At 38.0% G+C, this 21,336-nt stretch overlaps 1 protein-coding gene across 4 annotated transcripts in view; it reads right to left on the reverse strand.

The window, feature by feature from the left end:
• Positions 1–1,500: 1,500 nt before the first annotated feature.
• The window catches only part of CNOT4 (CCR4-NOT transcription complex subunit 4), a 148,807-nt gene continuing 128,971 nt past the window's right edge, over positions 1,501–21,336 (reverse strand). For 2 of the 4 annotated variants that reach the window (XM_023190044.2, XM_023190043.2), the window contains exon 11: positions 2,586–2,892. In XM_023190044.2, the coding sequence (XP_023045812.2) occupies positions 2,591–2,892 (302 nt within the window). In that variant the 3' untranslated portion in view covers positions 2,586–2,590. Of the gene's footprint in view, positions 2,893–3,568; positions 3,782–21,336 lie in introns of all 4 variants that reach the window. The other 2 variants (XM_023190041.2, XM_023190042.2) reach the window with 2 other exon arrangements.

A 21,336-nucleotide genomic window follows, 5' to 3' on the forward strand; every position in this document is an offset into this window, starting at 1 on the left:
TGCCCAAGCTGGAGTGCAATGGCACGATCTCGGCTCACTGCAACCTCTGCCTCTCAGGTTCAAGTGATTCTCCTGCCGCAGCCTCCAGAGTAGCTGAAATTACAGGTGCGAGCCACCATGCCGGGCTAATTTTTTTTTTTTTTTTCCTTCTAGTAGAAATGGGGTTTCACCATGTTAGCCAGGCTGGTCTCGAACTCCTGACCTAAGGTGATCTGCCTGCCTCGGCCTCCCAAAGTGCTGAGATTACAGGTGTGAGCCACCGCACCCAGCCTCTATTTTTAACCTCGGTGGTAGGCACACAGATCATTATTATTTTTATTCTTCATACTTTTTGTAAAGTCATGCTTTCTATTAACTCTTCTGTATGACCAATTAAACATACACATAATTACAGCACAGCCTTATAAGGTGGAAGTTCCCTCTTGTTACAGAAAAAGCAACATTTTTATTGATATGCCCATCTCAGGACTCCCTCCCCATCCCGCAAAAAGCCTTGATTACAATTTACTGGCATCTGAATATTATTTGTGCATTGGTCCATCATTTTGCAGTACAATGTGGAGGTTCAGGAGACTGAAGCGAAGTTCAAGGGCAAAGAGAGCCTGTCATTTCTAGTCCTCTCCCCTTACCCAGGGAAATTTTGTTAATTTTACAAAACAATTTACTATCCACTTGGTCACCATCTGTTTGTGGTGACATTTATTTGAAAATACCATGTTTAAGTTTCTAAAAATTGTGTTGAAACTTTTAACAAATTGAAGTACAGCGTAAAGGTAAGGATGAAAAAAACCCACCTGAAAACACAGAACGTATAATCTCTATCTATTTAGTTGATCCGACAAAGCTTCCCTTAACGGACATGGCTGAAAATATGCCAGTTCCTGCTGTGAGCTTCTGAATGCATCCCAAGGCAAGACATACAAACCACACAGATCCTGGTGTCCTGTTGGGGAACAGGTAACTTTTATCCCCTACCCTCTTTTGGTCAGTGGTGCGATCATCGCCCCACCATCAGGTACTTCCTAAAATGGTCAGTCATAACAGATGTGTCTGTGGATCATCTACATCAGTGTTTCCCGATCTCTTTCCCATCATGGCACTCACAAAGTGGTGCCACTTGTGTGACACAGTGGCTGCTGCTCCCGCCAGGTCTCCCTAAAGAGAATCAACATCTCAGCATGTCAATAACCTCTCCATTACTGGCACATGAGGCTTCTCAGTTGGGAAGGCTTGGCCTGCATAATACAATAGCAGAAAGAGGAATCTTCTACTGAAAGCCACTGGAAGAGGGATTCTTGAGGACAAGGTGGGCTGAACTTCAAGGATGACACTGACTGACAATAAAATGGTTGTTTATCCTCCACTTTCTTCTTCTAAGCCATCCTCCCTCCCTATTGTTGAAGATGTAAAATCAAATGGAAAGTCTGATGGCTACTTGTCACAAAATCTTTCAAACTCACATGCAACAAAATGGAAAAACAAAAACAAGAACAACCCAAGTGTCATCATCAAGTTTTCTGTTTTATTTAAGATTTTAGTTTTAATTCTGAAGAAGGAGGTACATTTCCTTGTTTTTAGTTTTAGCGTCAGGTTATAACCAGGTTTCTGTTTTCTTTTCTCCTGTCTTTTCAATACTGCACAAACGTCCAGAAACTACAGGGTTAAGTAAAAGCTGCAGGCAAGGAGGTCAGAGATTTGCTCCTGATGGTGATCAGACGGCCCCAGAGCAGTGCTATCTCAGAGTGCCCTCGTCAGGTGAATTTACGGTAAAAGAAAAAAGATTCTGACAGAGGAGGACTGAAGAAATCACTTACATTTCAGCTCTTATATTATTAATAGGTATTAAATCTGTGAATACTTTTTTTCTTTAAAACATTTCAATTTACTTTAAATCTAAAGCCAAAAAAATTTTCTCCTTTAAAAAAATTACTTCTCACCTCCTTATAAACTCTTTAGCAATCAGCCAGTTACTACTACAGATGAATCTGTCTTTCCATCAACTTCCAATATATTCTTTTGCTTAACAACACAATCAAGTCCTTGCCATCAACTTGCCAAAATAATTAAAAATTAATTTAAAATTAAAAGCATTTTCCCTGCAATAATGATAAGCTGAATACAAGATGGATGCTAGGACCACTGTTTCCCCCCATGCATTTAGCAATCTCACGTAAATGAACCTGGTTTTCAAACTTCTGCAGTTGATAATGCATTTACTTGACCTTTCCTATAGATTAATCGCCATTTTCTGCTAAGCAGATTATGTCATTATTATGCGCAACAGACAAACAATAATTTTCTAAGTATTGAGACTGCCCTTTGATTTTTTTTTTCTCTCCTTAAAACGGCATTTTTAGAAACATTCAACAGTGTCACTCAAATGCTGGATCAACAAAAACTTTTACAATTAATAAAGAGATGGTAATGACCCTGTGATCGCATTGCATCTGGGGGTAGGGAGAAAAAAAATTGATCAGGTACTGGATTCTTCAGAACATAAGAAATGAGAAGGGAGCTGTGGGTGGTGGGCTGAGAGGGAGAAAACAAAGTGGGACAAATCCTGCATTTTCTAATGGTTGCTCCTCTTTGCCTAATGGCGGTCCAGTGTTGAACTCTGTAGTAAATCTGTGGGGGTTTTGCTGGGGGGTCTGAAGGCCGTCTGAAAGCCTGGGGGTGGGGAGTGGAAGCTGGAAGGGTTTGAAGGAGGAGGGTAGGGATTCCAACTGGCTCTGTGCAGCGGGATCTGTGTGCTGAAGGGGGCGCTGTGGTGGGTCTGTGATGGAGCAGCACTGGGGCCGTCCATCTCTGTGAGGGCCTGAAGGGATTTTAGCCAGTGTGGAGGATTGTCATCTTGAAGAGAGTCTAAACTGTTTCCTGAAGATGCTGGAATACCTAAGGAAAGAAAAGAAAAAAGAGGGAAAATGGTGAGTTTGTGTGGAAAGAATAAGGTCATCAAACAAATTTAGAAAACAAAACCAAAAGGAAACACAGAAGAGATTACAATTTTAAACTCCTTCCACATGAGACCTTTTAAACCTTCTGTTCCTTTGATCCTCCCCCAACAACCAAGACTTATTGTCACACAAACCCATGCCTCCTCTTGAACTAGACTTAGTCCCCCACTGTCACAGAGGCACAGCTGCAAAACACCATTCCCCAGAACTGCATGACGGCATTTCCCAATTATGCTTTTCTTCCTCTGACAGGGATGCGTAACAAGACAGCCTTATAATAGAGAGCTTTATAACAAAAAGTGGAGTATGTTCCTTATAAGAAGAGTAAGTCAGATCCTTTTGTACTTTGAGGCCTACAAAATACACGTTGCTAGACGTTAACACCTACTTAAACCAGAAGAAGCAACCTAGGCACCAAATGCCTTCTTATTAATACACAACTAGGCCGACAGGTTAAATGAGACTTGCATGACCCCTGAGAACGAAACAAGCCACTCCACACTTGCAGCTTTGTGAAAAGAAGCTTATGTTGAAGAGATCTCGGTTTTTATTTTATCTGTGCTAAAAACCAAACTGTTGGCAGTCAGTGGAGCTGAAGGGAGTGAGAAAGTTACCTGTGATGATGGCTGGGTCTGTCCAGCTGCCAGGGCTGTCCCAACTCAGGCTGTCGGTGGTGGCAGTGTTGGAGGTTGGTGCACTGTGGTTGGCGTTGGAGGGGGAAGAAGAATTGGGCAGTCCACCAAAGTTGATGTTAATGTTGGGTAGAAGTGCCCTTAGCCCGTCCTGCCATTCCTTCATATTTAAACTCTCTACAGAACTGCTGTTGTCTGGGAGATTTACCAACAAAAAAATGAAAGATAAAAAAAAATAAAAAGCTACGTTAGAAACATATGTTGTTCTTTAGTGGTTAAGCGGGAGAAGAATTATTCTTTCTTTATTGAGCATTTAAAATGGGTTGTCCTAGCAAGATAAACTTCATTAGGATTTTGCTCGTGAGCTCAGAGCCCCTGAAGTAAGTAGGAAAAACCTGCTCAAGGATCAGGAGAGGGAGCTTCTTGTCTCTCTATAGCCTCTTCGCCATTATGGGTTTGTAAATCAATAATCCAGTTTAAAGACTCAATGCTCCAGAGCACAGTTTAGTTCCAGCTACATTATGAAGTTTCAGTTAGTGAGGCATTTAGCCAGCTGAGCTGATTTACGCTATAAAAAAGCCAAGTCTGCAAAGTCCAATATAGGAGCTTATTTCTCAGCCCATCAAATGGAAGAAATGTCATTTTATGAAGAATAAACATAAGCAATAGAAAAAGAAAAATAATTAAGTCCTTCTTGATTATAAAACTGGCAATGTGTTTCAGAAGAGAAAAGCAGTAATGAACAGGCTTTTGAATTTGAAAAGAATGTATTTCCATTTAGTCACTAAGGCCAAGGAAGCAGGAGCTGACACCTTTTAGATGGAATAATGTCCAACACAGTCTGCCTGCCCTACTCCAACAGTTCGACCGATCATTCACAGCCTGAGTCCTGGAGCCCTACAGTTTTCTGGGTCTATTTATGAATAGCATCAAACATGAGAAGACACTAGCAACATAAAAAAGGTTTTTTATAAATTGTGACTAAACTAACTTGATCTACTACCATCCAGAATCCACATACTAAAACTAACTGGCTGGGGGGAAAAGGGTGAAGTATAACAACTACTTAGATAATTGTTTTATTTAACAAATACTTAGATAGCTGTTTTATTGAAAATATGAATGTAAGTCAAATTACAAACTACAGTTTTTGAAAAAAGCATAGAAAAATATTTCTGATTCTACAGAACTGATTAGCAATCAACGCTGAGGAGGAGGAAGAGAAGGAGGAGGAGGAGGTTCTATCAGGCACCATCTATGCTGTTTAGCAAAATCAGGATTTTCTTTTTGTAATTTTGCTTTCCACCAACCACTGATCTACGCCAAATTATATCATGTTTCAACAAGTGAAGCATTTAACTCCATTGACCTTATTTAGAAAAAGATAAAAAACTACAACTAAACTGAACAAAGGTCATCTCTGAACTTACTAAGATGAAGAAAAAGCTCTCTAGGCTACACAAAACAAGACAACAGAAGGGAAAATAAATTCTCCAAGCCTACTTTCATTTCATAATTGATGTAATTTACTAAACCTCACATTTCTTATATTTGCATATTATTTTACATTTGTATTCAGTTGTATGGTTTACAAGTCACTCTAATAGTCAATTATTTCATTTGATCTTCACAACAGCCCTGAGAGGTAGGCAAAGGAGGATAAATAATCTGCATTTACTAGATAAAGAAAAAGACTCAGGAATAATTTGCCCAAGTTCACAAAACTTGTTATTGAGAACTTGAACCTGAACCCTATCTGTCAAAAAAAAAAAAAAAAAGGCAAGTGAGCTTACTCTCTCTCGATCTACTCTGTACAGACTATTTAATTTTTTAAAGGGTCAAATATTAAATGGAAAGTCCAGGGGAAGATCCATGATTGAAAGGAGGCAAGAGAGAAACACAGAAGCATTATAGTATGCCCACTGGTCATGATTTGAAGAGAGATATTGTGACTCAAGGAAGGAACTGGACTTTGTGGCCAGGAGAAAAAAATTCTAATCAAGAATACAATCATTAGTTTCCCCCTGGCTCCCCTGACACAAACAAGATCACAAATTTAAGTCCTAGAACACTCTCAATTACAGGAAGGTTTACGGCTATGCAACATTCTAACTTTTAAAGCAGTCAAACTGTCAGGCTGAATAACTTAAAATAGCTTCCAATTAGGCAAAAACAAAACAGGGAAAACTTCCTGGAAAAAAAATAAAATCCCCCAGAAATAGAAAGATGATGTATAACTACATGGGACAATGTTCAGGAGGATAAATGCTCTTACACCGAGTGGCTAACGTCCCTAAGAAGTCCAGGCAAATGATGATCCTCCCTCTTCTACTGACTAGGGAGAGAGAGAATATCCCATAAGTCAGACCAGTCTGCTCCTAACTTTTGCTTTACCATTTGTGAGCAATGAAATTGAGGAACATTTAATTTTGCATTAACAGAATAACACTTGCATTTACATAAATCTTATTTGAAAATCAGTAATAAAGTCAAAAGACAATAAAGGCAGAGGGGTTATATGAGAACTCTCTGTACTTCCTACTCTGTTTTGCTGAGAACCGAAAACTACTCTTAAAAAAGTTTGTTTTAAGGGACATTTGTTCCTGTAATTGTAGACTAATCAAATCAAGCAAGAGTATGTTAGCCAAAGAAATTCACATATGGCACATGATGCAGAAACAGTGAGAAATTTAGATCCTCCCAGGTGCACTATGATTACAGGATACCTTGGGGAAATAAATTAGCTAGTTTATAATGCAACAATCTTTACACCCCTCCCCCCAAAACACCATGTGCCTTGACATTTTGGGAGCCTGAGAGCATGGGTGTGTGGCTTACAGTAAAGCTGCAAGTGTTACAGGGAAGTAGAATGATGCTTTTAGCTCTTGGAATAGGACCATATTCCATCTAGCTTAGAAGAAAAGAAGTTTATTTCACTGTTTTTTCCACTATTGCTATGCCGTGTTGGCACAAAGAAAAGGTGAGAGAAAGGAAATCAGCTTAATCCTAACCCCATCAAAATAGCTCATCTCAGTCCAGCCGTACCTGAAGTCACTTCCTGGACTCCCCATTCCCTCCCAATGACCCAAATTTGTCTTGGCTGCAAGGGCTTCTGGCAATTCCATTCTTTGAAATACATACAGCAGGGTTTATCAACCTCATCACTACTGACAGTTTGAACTACATAATTCTCTGTTGTGGAGTGCTGTCTAAGCACTGTGGGAGGTTTAGCAGCATTGCCGGCCTCTACCCACTAGAGGCTAGGGGTACCAACTCCCCAGTTTTGATAGCCAAAATTGTCTTTAGACATTGCAAATGTCTTCTAGGGAAGTAAAATTGCATCTAGTTGAGAACCAGAACCACTGACACAAAGGAAGTCGATTCCTTTGCTTCTAGGGCTCTTAAATGATCTCACGTGAATGCACATTTTCCTTTTGAATAGTACCAGGACTTTGACCACTGACTCAACTTGATGCAAGTTCATTTTCTTTTATTTATACAGGACTTCACACTGGAGTACAATTCAACGTGTATAAGTCAGTGGGTTTCATAGAGAAAACATCGTAGATAGGTTGTATAAGGCATCTCTACAACTGGCTGTCAATATAATTTAGCCATGTATATCCCAGGACCCCTAATTCATAAGTAAAAATAACACCTGCCTTACTCTCTCATAAGGATAAAAATAAAAGAAGGAAATGCAATTTGGAGCACATTTATTACTTGCTAAATGCCTAACAACAAATGCTCCACTGGTGGTCAATACTGAATGGATATAAACTTTCCAAGAAGCTAAGTATTTCTTACTGCCAGGAACTAGCCCTGTGGACAACTCTCCTTTTAGGAACTTAGGAATAGCGCCCATCATTCTCAGCGGTAGTGTGAAGTCAATCTAATAATGAGCCTTCTCATCGCTAAAACATTACAAAGATACCAGAAAGTACTTTAAACTTACCATAAGATGTGAAAAGAGCAAGCAAAGTATAATAAAAATCAAGTTACCAAACATTTTATATTAAAAACAATATTAATTTTATTTTTAAAGTAATTAGTAATAGTATAATACATCAGGGAAGGAGTGTTTATTCTTAAAGAATTGATAATATATTTAGATGTTTTCTGATGTTAAAAAATTTTACTTTATGGCATATAAGTATGTACAAAAGAACACTATTTTCAGTTCTAAACAATTTGAGGGCAGGAAAGGGGGTCAAGTTGTTGGTAGTAGTTCTATTTTTCAGTGCAGAACTCAAAGGCACACAATTTAAAGTACTTTCAAGATGCCATGTGCCACACTTTCATATTCTACTGTGTAAGAAGTATCAGTATACTTTGTTTGCCTGCCTCAGAAAACCTATTAAAGAAGAAATTATAGTTAAAATTCTGCTACTTTGCTGGTCAAGGTAGCAGAATCCATAGTAAGCCGATCATGATGCACTAAACAAGTTGACAAATCTAGTTTTTAGCAACAACAAGTTTAAAAAATCAGTATAAAATGCATAGATTAAGACCACCAAGCTAAAAATCAAAGCAACTCTTTACTGAGTGCCTACAGTGTGCGTGGAACATAAAAGCACTTAAATCATGACCTCTGTTTTTAAGGGGCTAAAAGTCTAGACAGTGGGACGATGAAAATACATGAAAAGTTCAACAACTACATCTGAAAAAGCAACAGAAGAAATGCCCAGGGTGGTATATGATTAAAATACGCTACATAAGTTCAGTAAAAAGACAGGCCAGTTGGGACACGTATGGGAACATGTTGGTGGGTGAAGAACAGTAGCATTCGTGGAGTTGCCATTTTAGTTACTACATAGCTCTCCCCCTCCTCCCACGCCAAACCTGAAAATCTCACAACAGGTTGAAACTATCTTTAGTATTTCTACATAACACTGTACTAGTCCAACTGTTTACGAGGAAGTACACAGAAAGGCATTTTAAACAATGACTATCTTATAGACTATACTTCAGAATGAATTCTGACATCAGACCTTTCACAGAACACTGCTTGGGTAAGCACACACCGTTAGCATTAACAGCATACAGAGTGGGTATCCCCCTTTCTGTTCTCCAGGTTAACTGTAATATGTTAATTATTATGAAATGTAAAACTATAAATAGCAAAATGTGGGCAAATCTGCTCATAACAGTAACCTGTCACTGGCAATAAGCCAATGAGTTTTCCCAGCTGGCATAAAAGCTTCACCTGAAAGAATGGAAGTTGAGGGGGCAGGGTACCAGGACAAGGCATCCTTCCTTCCCACCTTGATTTCATGTAGTTTACATATTAGGGCACTATGTAAAATTTAATTTGAAAAATAAGATCTGCTGCTAAAAGGGTAAAGACATAGAAGACCTCTGCATAATGACGACATATTGAGATAAAACACATGTAAAACAAGCCCCCAAACAAGACAATTCCAGTGGATATGTTTCCACGAATATATTTTTGTGCCACCAAATCAGGATATTGTGCCTTCTTGGAATTCTTGCCTCTATTTTAATTTTGGTACCACCTCCTCAAGGTCTTCTCATTGAACAATAGATATACCCCTACTGGGTGTATTTATCCTCAGTGAGGATGTCTCTCACTGAGAGACCCAGTCACAAAATACACCTAAAAGTGTTTATTCTGCACTTCAGTTTGTGAGCCACATTTAATGGTCATTACCAAAAGGCTCGAAACAACCTGATTTTTTCTAAAAACCTTTTGTCTTCCATCTTCACTCTTGTCCTTTACAGTTCAAAACCACATGCTCCAATGGTTAGGTTACTTAAATCTTTCTTGGTGCAAGTGGCTACACAACAGAAACCTGGTTCCTACTATGATTAACTCTTTGCCAGTTAGACTTTCAAATCTTTGTGCATTTTTAGAAAGACATAGGGAACAACCTGTCCTAGCTCCTGCCCCCACACCCCTCCCTCTTACAGATGATCTCCTCCCAGTTTTGGGATGGAGTGCATCTTCATCAGTATTTGATTTGAACAAAGTTTAAACTTCCTCAAACCTCAACAATGAATCTCTAAGTGACTCAAATACAAATGATTTATGCTGAACTAAACTTCAAAGAGCAAACAAAATTTGTCATGTTGAAATTTAAAAGAAAGCCTTCATAATATAAGCATACTGTACATCAGGGCAGTCACAAAAATCTTTCCAATTTATTAACTAAAATATGCAGAGAAAATGACTTCTCAGTAAATGAATTGTTATAGACACACATTATAAAATCAGTTTATGAAAAATGTTATTCTAGTTAAATAGTTTACACTCAAATTTCTAGAACTATGTTTATTATAAAGCAAGACAGACCAATACTGCACTAGGTCACAGACAAAATCTTAAGGGTTTAATAGATCTGAAAGTAGAGTTTGGATTAAGTGGAAAATCTTAAGAACCCAAATGAAAAAAAGAGTTCTGAGCAGAAACAAAGAACCTGAACAAAGTAACAGCCAAAACAACAACAAAAAAGGCAAAATTTGTTTATACTAGTAGAAAGAAGCAAAAATGACATAAACAGAAAAATCCAGATCCGCTGCTACATATGACTTGTGCTTTCTAAACTTTATTCCCTCCATTCTCCTTGCCTAGAATGCTTTCTTGTTCTCTTCAAGTAGTTTTTATTCAATCTTCCAAAAGTCAAAGTCTCTTCTCTTCCACTGGACAGCACTTAGGGTCTGAACTACTCATCTGGCAGCACACTGTGCCGTGCCATCAGCTGCAGTTACTGTCCACCCTTCCATGCACTCATACTTCACCCTCTCACAACTCCACTGAAAAGCCTGATGGGGACATCCTGTACATTCTTCAGCAGGTAGCTCAGTGTTTTAGAAATATTACCTGCATCAAAATATCCACGGACTTGAGGGTCTGACTTGAGAAGAGCTGGAAAGTGACTTTCCCCAACAAAATCTGTTTAATTCATATCTATATAATGCTGTGAACAGATGGTTCTCTCCAAAAAGATGCAAAGCTTTCTGAATGCAGGAGGAGTAAGTTAAGTTTTGGGGTCCAAGAGGCTTCTCTGCATGTAAACTGAAGAAAATGAGCCACTAAGATGATATGTTTTTAATAGCATTTCAGATGCCAAAACACAAGCAAATACACTTTTGTAGCATCAAAACTGTTTAAAGAAGGAATGCTTTATTAAAAACAAATATTCTAGTATTATGTGTACAAGATATTAAACACAAGTCTCTAAGATATATTCTACCCATTTTTCTACTCCAGCCATTATTCCTTCACTCACTGGCACTTTATGTACTCAATTACTTTAGTATCAACAATCCAATACGGTTTAGTAGTAGGTTCATTTTACAAATGAGGAGACTGACTAGGTGCTGTAGTTCCAAGAATTTGTCCCAGGTTATAGAGTTAGTGTTGCAGTCAGCAATTAAAATCAGTCTGACTCCAAAGCATTTGTTCTTGCCATCAAACATACTACCAACAAGTCTGTGTCCTGGGCAGGACTCATGGGCTAATTAGAAGGGAAGGGCAAATGTGTTTAAATAACTACAACATGGGATAATAAATGCTATTCTAGTATGAGCAAAGACCTGTGGGGCATAAAGAAGGAAGTGAATAATTCTTCCATTCTACATGTAGGATAAATGACGAATAAGAAAACATCAGAGGAAAAGCAGCTGATGTGGAAGAGGGAAAGGACATCCCATAGAGAACACAGGGACGCACAGGCCACAGGCAGCAAATAAGAAAATACAGTGGGAACATTTCAAAATATAAATAGATGTGTTTTGCATAATATGTATTATTCTCTTCTAAAATATTCCCATAAAGATCTATAAATCTGTCTTGAAGGAGAATCAGATTAATGAGAACAAGAAGAATCTAGATGGCTGCTTTTTGAAGGATCTAAGGAATCAGAATCTAAGAAACAAAACAAAAATATTTATGTGCAAAGTTATATTAAAAAAAGAGGAAAAAGTAAACAAATTTTAGTACAAAAGATACATACACCCTTAGAAGCATCACAGACTGGATCAGATGAGACCTGAACCAGAGTATGTAAGCAATGCTAAATGAAGGCAAGGGACAAAAAAGATTCATTTAAAAGATCTGTAAAACATCAAAGCAGCAGCCTGGAGGGAAGCATTTAAGTCAGCACAAAACTGAGCAGCGACCATGAACAAAGCCCTGTGAGGAGTTCCAAAGATGGTCAAGGGAACATAAAACAAGGAGACAATACACAGATCACCAGAATATTCACCCAACACTACTTCCCCAAAACAAATGACAAAATTGCAGAGACATAGAGGGTGTCAACCACCCTAACATCTTTGAAGTCTAAATCGGCTAGAAGAAAATAAACCTGACAAAACATTCCTTGCTGACGATCTCTCTTTTCCAAGGTGAAAGTAAGGAAGACAACTTTTATTCTGGACTTAATTCTGACCGACGAAGAACTGGTTGGCTACTGCAAAAACAACAGAAACCCTAGGAGGATGTGACAGAATTTTAGGATTTACAAAAGCAGCGAATGAGAATAATTATACTTGAGTTCTTAGATGGCAAGCATCCTCGCTATTTTGCAAATACCACCCACAGTGTATTACAATCATCTGTTTACATGTTCACTTTTTACGACTAGACTTTGAGCTCCTCTAGAAAAAGGACCTTGATTTAATCATTTCTATGTAGTAAACAATGCCTGAACCTGAACTTCAGCAGGTACTTTATGTTTCCTAAACATATAACCCTGAACATTGGTTTCCAGAGTTTTTTTTTTTTTTTTTTTTGGAGACGGAGTCTTGCTCCGTCGCCCAGGCTGGAGGGCAATGGTGCAACCTCAGCTCACTGCAACCTCCGCCTCCCAGGTTCAAGCAATTCTCCTACCTCAGCCTCCCAAGTAGCTGGGATTACAGGCATGCACCACCACGCCTGGCTAATTTTTGTATTTTTAGTAGAGACAGGGTTTTGCCATGTTGGTCAGGCTGGTCTCGAATGCCTGACCTCGTGATCCACCCGCCTCAGCCTCCCAAAGTGCTGGGATTACAGGCGTGAGCCACCATACCCAGCTTGCTTCCAGGTTTTTTAAGAAAACAACTATCCAAAAAAGATAGGGAAAAGGATGGGTGGGAGTGATCCCATGGTTATAGAGAGCAGTGATTCACAGGCCACAGAAGATGCTAAAACATGACATTTTGACTATGCAGTAGTATATAAATCTATAAGGAAAAGAAAATTAGAGGAAATCTAAAGAAGTTGGTTGTTACACAGGGAGAATCTGATGGGATTAGATTTGAAAAGAAAGAAAAGATGGGTAGAGGTATATAACCTACTTGTATATAAAAGTATAATTCTTATGGATTAAAGTCAGAATACATAATGATCTGGGGAAAGTGAAAAATGCTGAAAGCAAGACAAAGCTATGTTTGGAATAAGGGGAATATCAAGAAAGGCCACTGCTCAGCCTGATGCCATATTAAGACAGGAGAAAAGGCAGGGCAATGTAGTTCCATGTTCATTTTGCTTCCTTCTATCTTTAGATAAGAGCATGATCTTCTAACCAAAAGGACAGATTTAGTAATGTGAAGAAGGGAACTGTTAAGTCAGGTGAGACACAAAGACATCACAAAAGCATCTACTCAATTCAAATGAGTTTAAATCTTTAGACGGAAAATGAGTTTTATCCCAGGCTCTTAATCTTCACAGGTGAGAGCACAAAACCACTGTTAAACAAGTACCAGAAATGGAGGAAATGGCAGACTCTAGAAGCAACATGCTTAGAATTATTTTTTTTTTATTTTTATTTTTTGAAACCAAGCCTTGCTCTGTCACCCAGGCTGGAGTACAATAGTTCGATCTCGGCTCACTGTAACCTCCGCCTCCCAGGTTCCAGCGATTCTCCTGCCTCAGCCTCCTGAGTAGCTGGGATTACAGACACGTGCCACCACACCCAGCTAATTTTATTTTTTGTATTTTTAGTAGAGACGGGGTTTCACCTTGGTTGACCAGACTGGTCTCAAACTCCTGACCTTGGGTGATCTGCCTGCCTTGCCTCCCAAAGTGCTAGGATTACAGGCCTGAGCCACCATGCCCAGTCTAGAATTAGTTCTTCAGAAAATTCTAAAATATTTGGGCTTGATGATTTCTTTAGAAATGAATATGATAGGTTTATCAATCACTGTTCGGTCTGTTTGTGTTTGGGGGTATTTTTCATGGGAAATAATGTGTAGCATTTCGACCAGAACTCAGCTTGATTCCACCTAAAATATACAGGAAATTTAATTCTGAAATTGAACAAGTAGTTATAGAGGTTCCACTAACAATTGTTTTCCATTGGAAAAGTCCTTATATATCCCACAGCCCACTTCCTTTCCCCTTCTGTTGCCCATCAAAACTCAAAGACTTTGTAGTTAGCTCTGTTCCCATCCCACTGATTGCTCAATCCTCCCCAAAAATGGAATAAAGTTATCAATGAGGGTCAAAATGAATTTTCATAAAGAACAAATTCTATCAAAGTAATTTATTCTTTGGATAGGCTTCCTAGGATGTCAGAAGTGTAATATATCTGGAATATGTCTTGAATTCAGCAGTTTCTGGTAAAATTTGCTGATGGTTCCCTTTTGGGATAACATGGTAAAGTACAGCATGGATAACAGCAGTGTTTAGATGAATCTACACAGAATATGAGATACTGAGTCAGCCTAAAAGTCTCTGTAATACTCTTGGCTTATATTTGACCCCATGCTTTTTATTATACTTAACAAAACCCACAAAGTTCATTTAAATATGCAAGCAGAAAGCCAGTTCTACAGATGACAGAATAGCAGAAACTACAACTATTCTCAAAACTCTTACATTCTTTGACAAATGTTATTAATAGTGTTATTAATAACATGCATCTATCATTTTATAATCACATAGTTCTTTCATAACACAAACTAGTAAGATGGGGATATATAAACAGGATACATTCTAATAATACCAAATCCAAACACATACAATTTAACAGATAATTAGATTTTTAAAAATGCATTCAGAAAGGGCAGAATGGAAAAGATCTAACCAGTAGCGTGTATGGGAAAAGGTCAAGTGGTTTTGCTTAATAGGCTTATGATACTTGGTATGGCAACTGGGTAATGGAATGCCTAAAAAAGTAACATTAAGACCATATAAATAGATGTACAATGTCTAAATTAGCAATTGTATGACCTTAGGCAAATCACAAATGATAACCACCCTGCTTCTCATTTATCAAATGGAGATAACTACCCTACAAGATACTTTTATAAAAGAACTCTGTAAACATAAGGGAAAATACAAATATTAGTAACAAATTTTAATAAGAGATCTATTATCTGATCATATGTGATTATATTCAAGTGTGAGCTTCATATTTTACGAAAGGAAACATCAAGTCAAAATGTGTGTAAAGGAGAATCAGACTGAGAGAATTCAAAATCATGCTGAGTGTGGAATGGTTCAAAGAAGTGAAGCTGTTTGATCTACATCCAAAAGTTAATAGACAAGTGGTCTTCATGTGTTTAACAAAATGCACCTAAGAAGTACAATTGGAAAAGACTTTGGCTTAACCAAGACGAAAAATTTCTAACAATTTTGCCCTAAAGAACTCCCTACCTAGCAAAATACGAAGCTCCTAAAACACCTCAGGAGTACACACGAAGCATTCTGAAAAAGCAGGTATTAGAGAGACTTTCTGAACTGCGTATATGTGTTTCACGGAAGATTTACCAATATTTATATATAGATTTATGGGTATCACAAATGAGGAATCACTTGATAAGAAAAATATGTTAGTTTTTTTTTTTTTTAAGGTATGTGTTAGGGCTGGGCGCAGTGGCTCATGCCTGTAATCCCAGCACTTTGGGAGGCCGAGGTGGGTGGATCACGAGGTCAGGCGTTCAAGACCAGCCTGGCCAATATAGTGAAACCCTGTCTCTGTTAAAAAATAAAAAAATTAGCCGGGCATGGTGGTGGGCACCTGTAATTCCAGCTAGTTGGGAGGCTGAGGCAGGAGAATCGCTTGAACCTGGGAGGCGGAGGTTGCAGTGAGCTGAGATCGTGCCACTGCACTCCAACCTGGGTGACAGTGTGAGATTCTGTCTCAAAAAATAAACAAAAGGGGTGTGTGTGTGTGTGTGTGTGTGTGTATGTGTGTACAGGGGATGTTGGAAAAATAAGGAAAAGTCAAGAGCTGAGGTTTCCCAAATTCAGAGGTTAAAAAAAAAAGGAAGAAGAAAAATTAATCACATAGTGAGTGGGTGATGTGTAGGGGGCAAAATCTTAACAATGACCACCACAATGCCAGAATAGAACCAAAAAATGAATTATAACTCATATGCAAATGAATCTGACCGAATGCTTCCAAAAGTCCAGATTAACACAAAACAGATCCATGCTTTGCAGGCCTCCAGAACTGACACCACTTTCAACCATCAATTTTCCTTCCACAAACATTTATTGCATGTCTACTCTGTACTATTTTCTCTGGAGCTTGATGCTATGACATTCTCTAACAGCCTCCTAAAAGCCATGCTGTTCTTCATTTTTTATTTTTTAAGGCTAGTCAAGTGAAGTTCTGCTTATTTCTTAGCAGATCACTCAGGACTGGCCATTCCAAATGAAGTCAGTAATAGCTTTTGATTGTTTAGTGGCAATAAAATATTTTTATTGGGGCAGAAGTTTCTCTTCAGGCTTACATTCAGATGAAAGTATTTTGCTTCCTATATAGCAAATCTCTTTATGGTTATATAACTATTGAAATTCCTGAGATTGCTGATGTTCATAATTTTCCAAATTAAAAGACCCTCAAGTTATCTAAAAGTTATTTAAAACATCAAACCCAGTTCTTTACTGCATTTGATTACACAGCACACTTTTATTTCAATAGTGAAGATCAGTCAGTCTTATCTTTTTCTAAAAGATGGCTCCTATCAGCATCAAATTGTCTTAAGCATTTAAATCAACATAACAAATGAATTTTCATAAAGAACAAATTCTATCAAAGTAACTAATTCTTTAGAATTAGTTTAGAAAGAATTCTAACAAATTCTATCCCAAATAAGAATAAAATTTTCACTTTTCTGAAACATCATTTTAATTGACAGATTCTTCATAATCCAGTTATAAGCTTCATTTTTAGAGAGTACTTTTTAGGCATTAAACGATGATTTACTTTAATTTCAGAAGAAAAATTATTTCAGAAAATGATATAACTTCATTATTTTATAAAACTAAATGAAAAGGAGATGGATATAGTCATGGTGATAAACATTTCCAATACAACAGACCAAACATACATCTTTAAGAGTTCTTTCCCATTGTGCTAGTTACCCAAACCAAGAGACATTTATTAAGGTTTTCAGATTTTTTTTAAAACAAATGTCTGTTTTTTAAAATAAGCATTTATATTCTGAAATTCAACTATTTTAGCTATGCAAAATGTGTGATTAAAAAATAAGGCTAGGGGAAACTAAAACGCACATTACTAAGTGGAAGAAGACAATCTGAAAAAGCTACATTAGTTTTAAAACTAATCTGTACTTTCTAAAAACGACCCTGAAACGCCTCTGTGTGCCACCTATATATCACCCAGATCATCAATTGGGTTCATCCACTATAACATATCCGCTCTGGTGGGGGGGTGCTTATAATGGAGAACACTGTGCATGTGACAGGGGCAGGTAATGTAATGAGAAGTCTCTGTACCTTCCACTCAATTCTGCTGTAAGCCTAAAATAGCTCTAAACAATAGTCTGTTTTTTAAAAAGACTATTTTGCTTTTTATTCCTCCTTACAGTATATTCACATACTAGGGGAAATACAAACTTTTTGTTTTCAATTTGCAAATGGTGTCTCAATCTAAAAGGAATTAAGTCTTAATAACACATCTTTTCCAGACCTATATGATGATACTCCTGTGGAAGACAGAGTTTCAAAAGACCCTGCATTCAAAAATTCATATGCTCATCACATCACTCAGGGGCCTTAGTTTAAAAATCATTTAAAATATATAATTATTCAAGTGTTCATCCTTAGCTATAATTTATAGTTGAATTAGGGACAGATTGCCAGAGACAATCTTGACAGAACCAATTCTCAGTCAATGTTGAATCTTATTTCAAAAGAAGAAAGGCAAAAAAGAAGAATAGATGAAAATATTTTCAAATACAAATCAGAAACTGCAATATTCTTACTTCAGATATGCTAGAGCTATAAACTGAATTAGAACTGCTTTACTGAAAAAAAATTATTAAAAACCACATTTGTAAAACTTTGAATTTTAGTCATATTGTTGAGCAGTGTTGACTTTTTATAAGAGCTAGAATTATCTTAGAAGTTGGGGGAACTGAAAAATGCCCAAGTTTTACAATGTCAAAAATCTTTATTGATTCAGAATTTTACAGTGCCGTGGTCATTCCCCGATCTGCTCCAAAATCCAGACTATGATTTCTGTTTAAATGTGTTGTTTTGATTTAAAAGAGAGAGAGGGCTAGGCGCAGTGGGTCACGCTTGTAATCCCAGCACTTTGGGAGGCCGAGGCAGGCGGATCATCTGAGGTTGGGAGTTTGAGACCAGCCTGGTCAACAAGGTGAAACCCTGTCTCTACTAAAAATATAAAACTTAGCCAAGCATGTTGGCCTGCACCTGTAATCCCAGCTACTTGGGAGGTTGAGGCAGGAAACTCACTTGAACCTGGGAAGCGGAGGTTGCAGTGAGCCAACATCACGCCACTACCCTCCAGCCTGGTTGACAGAGTGTCTCAAACAAAATAAAAATAAAAAAGACAGAAGGAGGGAAAAAAAAAAAAAAAAAATATATATATATATATATACACTCATGTAGGATCAAAGGCAGTTTGGAATAAGCTGAAAGGTGAGTAAGAGTAGTTACTGGGGAGACACAGGGTCTGCTGACTCTGGTAATTGAGTAAAAAGACTGAGAAAACACTTAGTAGACCGATGGGGAGAGACCTCTCTCCTTTGAAGAGGGAAAACTGGCTAGGCACGGTGGCTCACGCCTGTAATCACAGCACTTTGGGAGGCCAAGGCGCATGGATCACTTGAGATCAGGAGTTTCAGACCAGCCTCAGTAACAAGGCAAAACCTATCTAGAATACAGAAACTAGCCAGGCGTGGTGGTGTGTGAACGTAGCCCCAGCTACCTGGGGGGCTGAGGTGGGAGGATCACTTGAGCCAGGGAGGTCAAGGTTGCAGTAAGCCATGTTTGCACCACTGCACTCCAACCTGGGCAACACGGGGAAACCCTGTCTCAAAAAAAAAAAGAAGAAGAAAAGGGAAAATTCAGGCCTGTCAGGGATCCAGTAGGAAAATCATACAGGTAGTGTACATTAAGATTTAGTCATGATCTCCTTGCTAATTGTGGTAAATTACATGGAGAAAGAAATTTCTTTGACCAAAGAAAAAGAAACTGGAGAGGTGAACGCAAGCTATCAGGAGACTCGTAATAGTCAATAGTTAAAACCTGAAAGCAAGTTACAAAACAAAGGTTGCAGGGCTTTGTGTGTTTATTTGGAGATTATATAAAATCCTTGCTTATTTTAATAATATGCACTTCAATTAGTCACTACCATTTAAAATGCAGGTGAGGTCTTACGAGTTTACATCTATCAACACTGGGCAGACTAGAAACCAAGATATGTTACAATTGTCTGGAACCAGGGGAAGACTACGGGTAGATTAATTAGTAAATGTTAAGTTTAGAAGGAAAAGGAAACCTATCTGGTAGCAAATCTTACTCTAAATGGGGACTGGGGGAAGTAGGGTATGTGTGTGTATATATGTGTGTGTGTGTGTATATATGTGTGTGTGTATATATATGTATATCAGACATCCATAATCATGAATTTTACTAGAAACTAACATTTTTAACAGAGAAAACCCAAGTGGAACTATGGCTGTAACCAAACATTCAGTTTAAGGTCAATGATAAAACTTCCTACTTGGCTGATGAAGTCATAACCCAGGGAATCTTTTACCTTTAGCTGGATACTAAACATACAGATGTAATAAAGGAAAAAATAAAAATAAATAAATAGTTGTCAGACTTCTTGCAAATGGCAACATATAACATGACAATGTTTTAGAACAACCCACTAAAGTTCTAGATCACTACTTTCGGTTCCATCGATACATTATTTCAGTATGCAAGTGTGATAAGAGTGTAAACGCTAGTGCAGTCCTTGGGCCAAGATCTCACTATATTAAGAAACAGTGCTAGGCTACAAAAGTTGATTGCAGATTTCTTGCATTTCTTCTTGGAGATGGTGACAGCATTATCATCTTTAAATCCTTGTGGAGAGCTCTGCCTGTTTTCCTTATGCTGAAAACAACTACTTCCTTGATTAGGAAAAAAAAAAAAAAATCAAAAGATATGCTATCATTCTACATGGTGTAGCACAGGATAGCTCTTCTTCAAAGATGAATCTGAGATCACACCTTTAGTGTGTATGTAATACATTTTAGTGCCATTATTACAAATTTTTTTCCATTTTGTAATATTAGAGATGTCACCAGTCTAGTGGTTATGTGTGTTGGCCCCTAAATTCTCTTTGGTACTGCAGAAAAATCCTGGGTAAATTAAACTTCACCTGTTTTACTCTTTTAGTTCTAACACTGGTAATTATGTAGTTACCATAAGTTTATTTTAAGAGTACCTGCAAGGTTACAATTTTTTCCCCTGCTAAAGTTACTCTAAGATCACTGGGCCACATTTAACACAGGGCAGCTTTGAAAACCTACAGGATCTGTGACAACAACTGCCAGCTGGTGGTCATTTTGAAAGCCTTCAAATTCATTGTTTGCAATGATATTCACAGTTGTAAGCCCTTGACTTGAGAGAACTACTATAATTAAACTGTAAGACACAACAATGTTTACAGAAGAGACAGATTCTGAATCTTAAAAGTTTTTTCCTCCACTGAGTTACAAGCATGAAAGCACATTTACATGGTGAGGGCTAAAGAAACTGTTAGAATGTGACTACAGACAAATCTCAATCCTTTGAAGCCTTGTTTATTATCATCATTGTTATTACTTGGTCTTTAAAAGGATTGTTAAAGACTATATTTATTTATTCATAGCTCTGAAGTGTCATGATTCCAAAACAAATCATTCTTAAATTATCCTTTCCTTGGGTTTTCCCAAAGACTGTGTTATAGATGGCTATCTTAGTGGTGGGATTGGAATTTGATGAGGAAAAGCTATGAAATATCTGTTCAGAAAAAACATGACCACGGTGAAGTGGGCACCAGTATTACAACCTTATTGCATTTAAATAAGGTCTTTGGTTCCTTCAAAAAATAATTGGAGAAAGACAATAAAAATATGGCATTTATCCTGAAGATATGAATTAATTGGGACACAGCAAGAATAAATACATGAATAGACATAGGTCATAGGTCACCGAAATGACCTGAGACATCTTCCTCTGCTACATTCATTAAGTGGAGGATTTAACTGAAAATTGCTTTATATAAAAACACACACACGGCCGGGCGCAGTGGCTCAAGCCTGTAATCCCAGCACTTTGGGAGGCCAAGACGGGCGGATCACGAGGTCAGGAGATAGAGCCCATCCTGGCTAACACGGTGAAACCCCGTCTCTACTAAAAAAAATACAAAAAACTAGCCGGGCGAGGTGGCGGGCGCCTGTAGTCCCAGTTACTCGGAAGGCTGAGGCAGGAGAATGGCGTAAACCTAGGAGGCGGAGCTTGCAGTGAGCTGAGATCCGGCCACTGCACTCCA

The sequence above is a fragment of the Piliocolobus tephrosceles genome, chromosome 8 (assembly GCF_002776525.5).
Source record: "Piliocolobus tephrosceles isolate RC106 chromosome 8, ASM277652v3, whole genome shotgun sequence".
Classification (NCBI taxonomy): Eukaryota; Metazoa; Chordata; class Mammalia; order Primates; family Cercopithecidae; genus Piliocolobus; species Piliocolobus tephrosceles.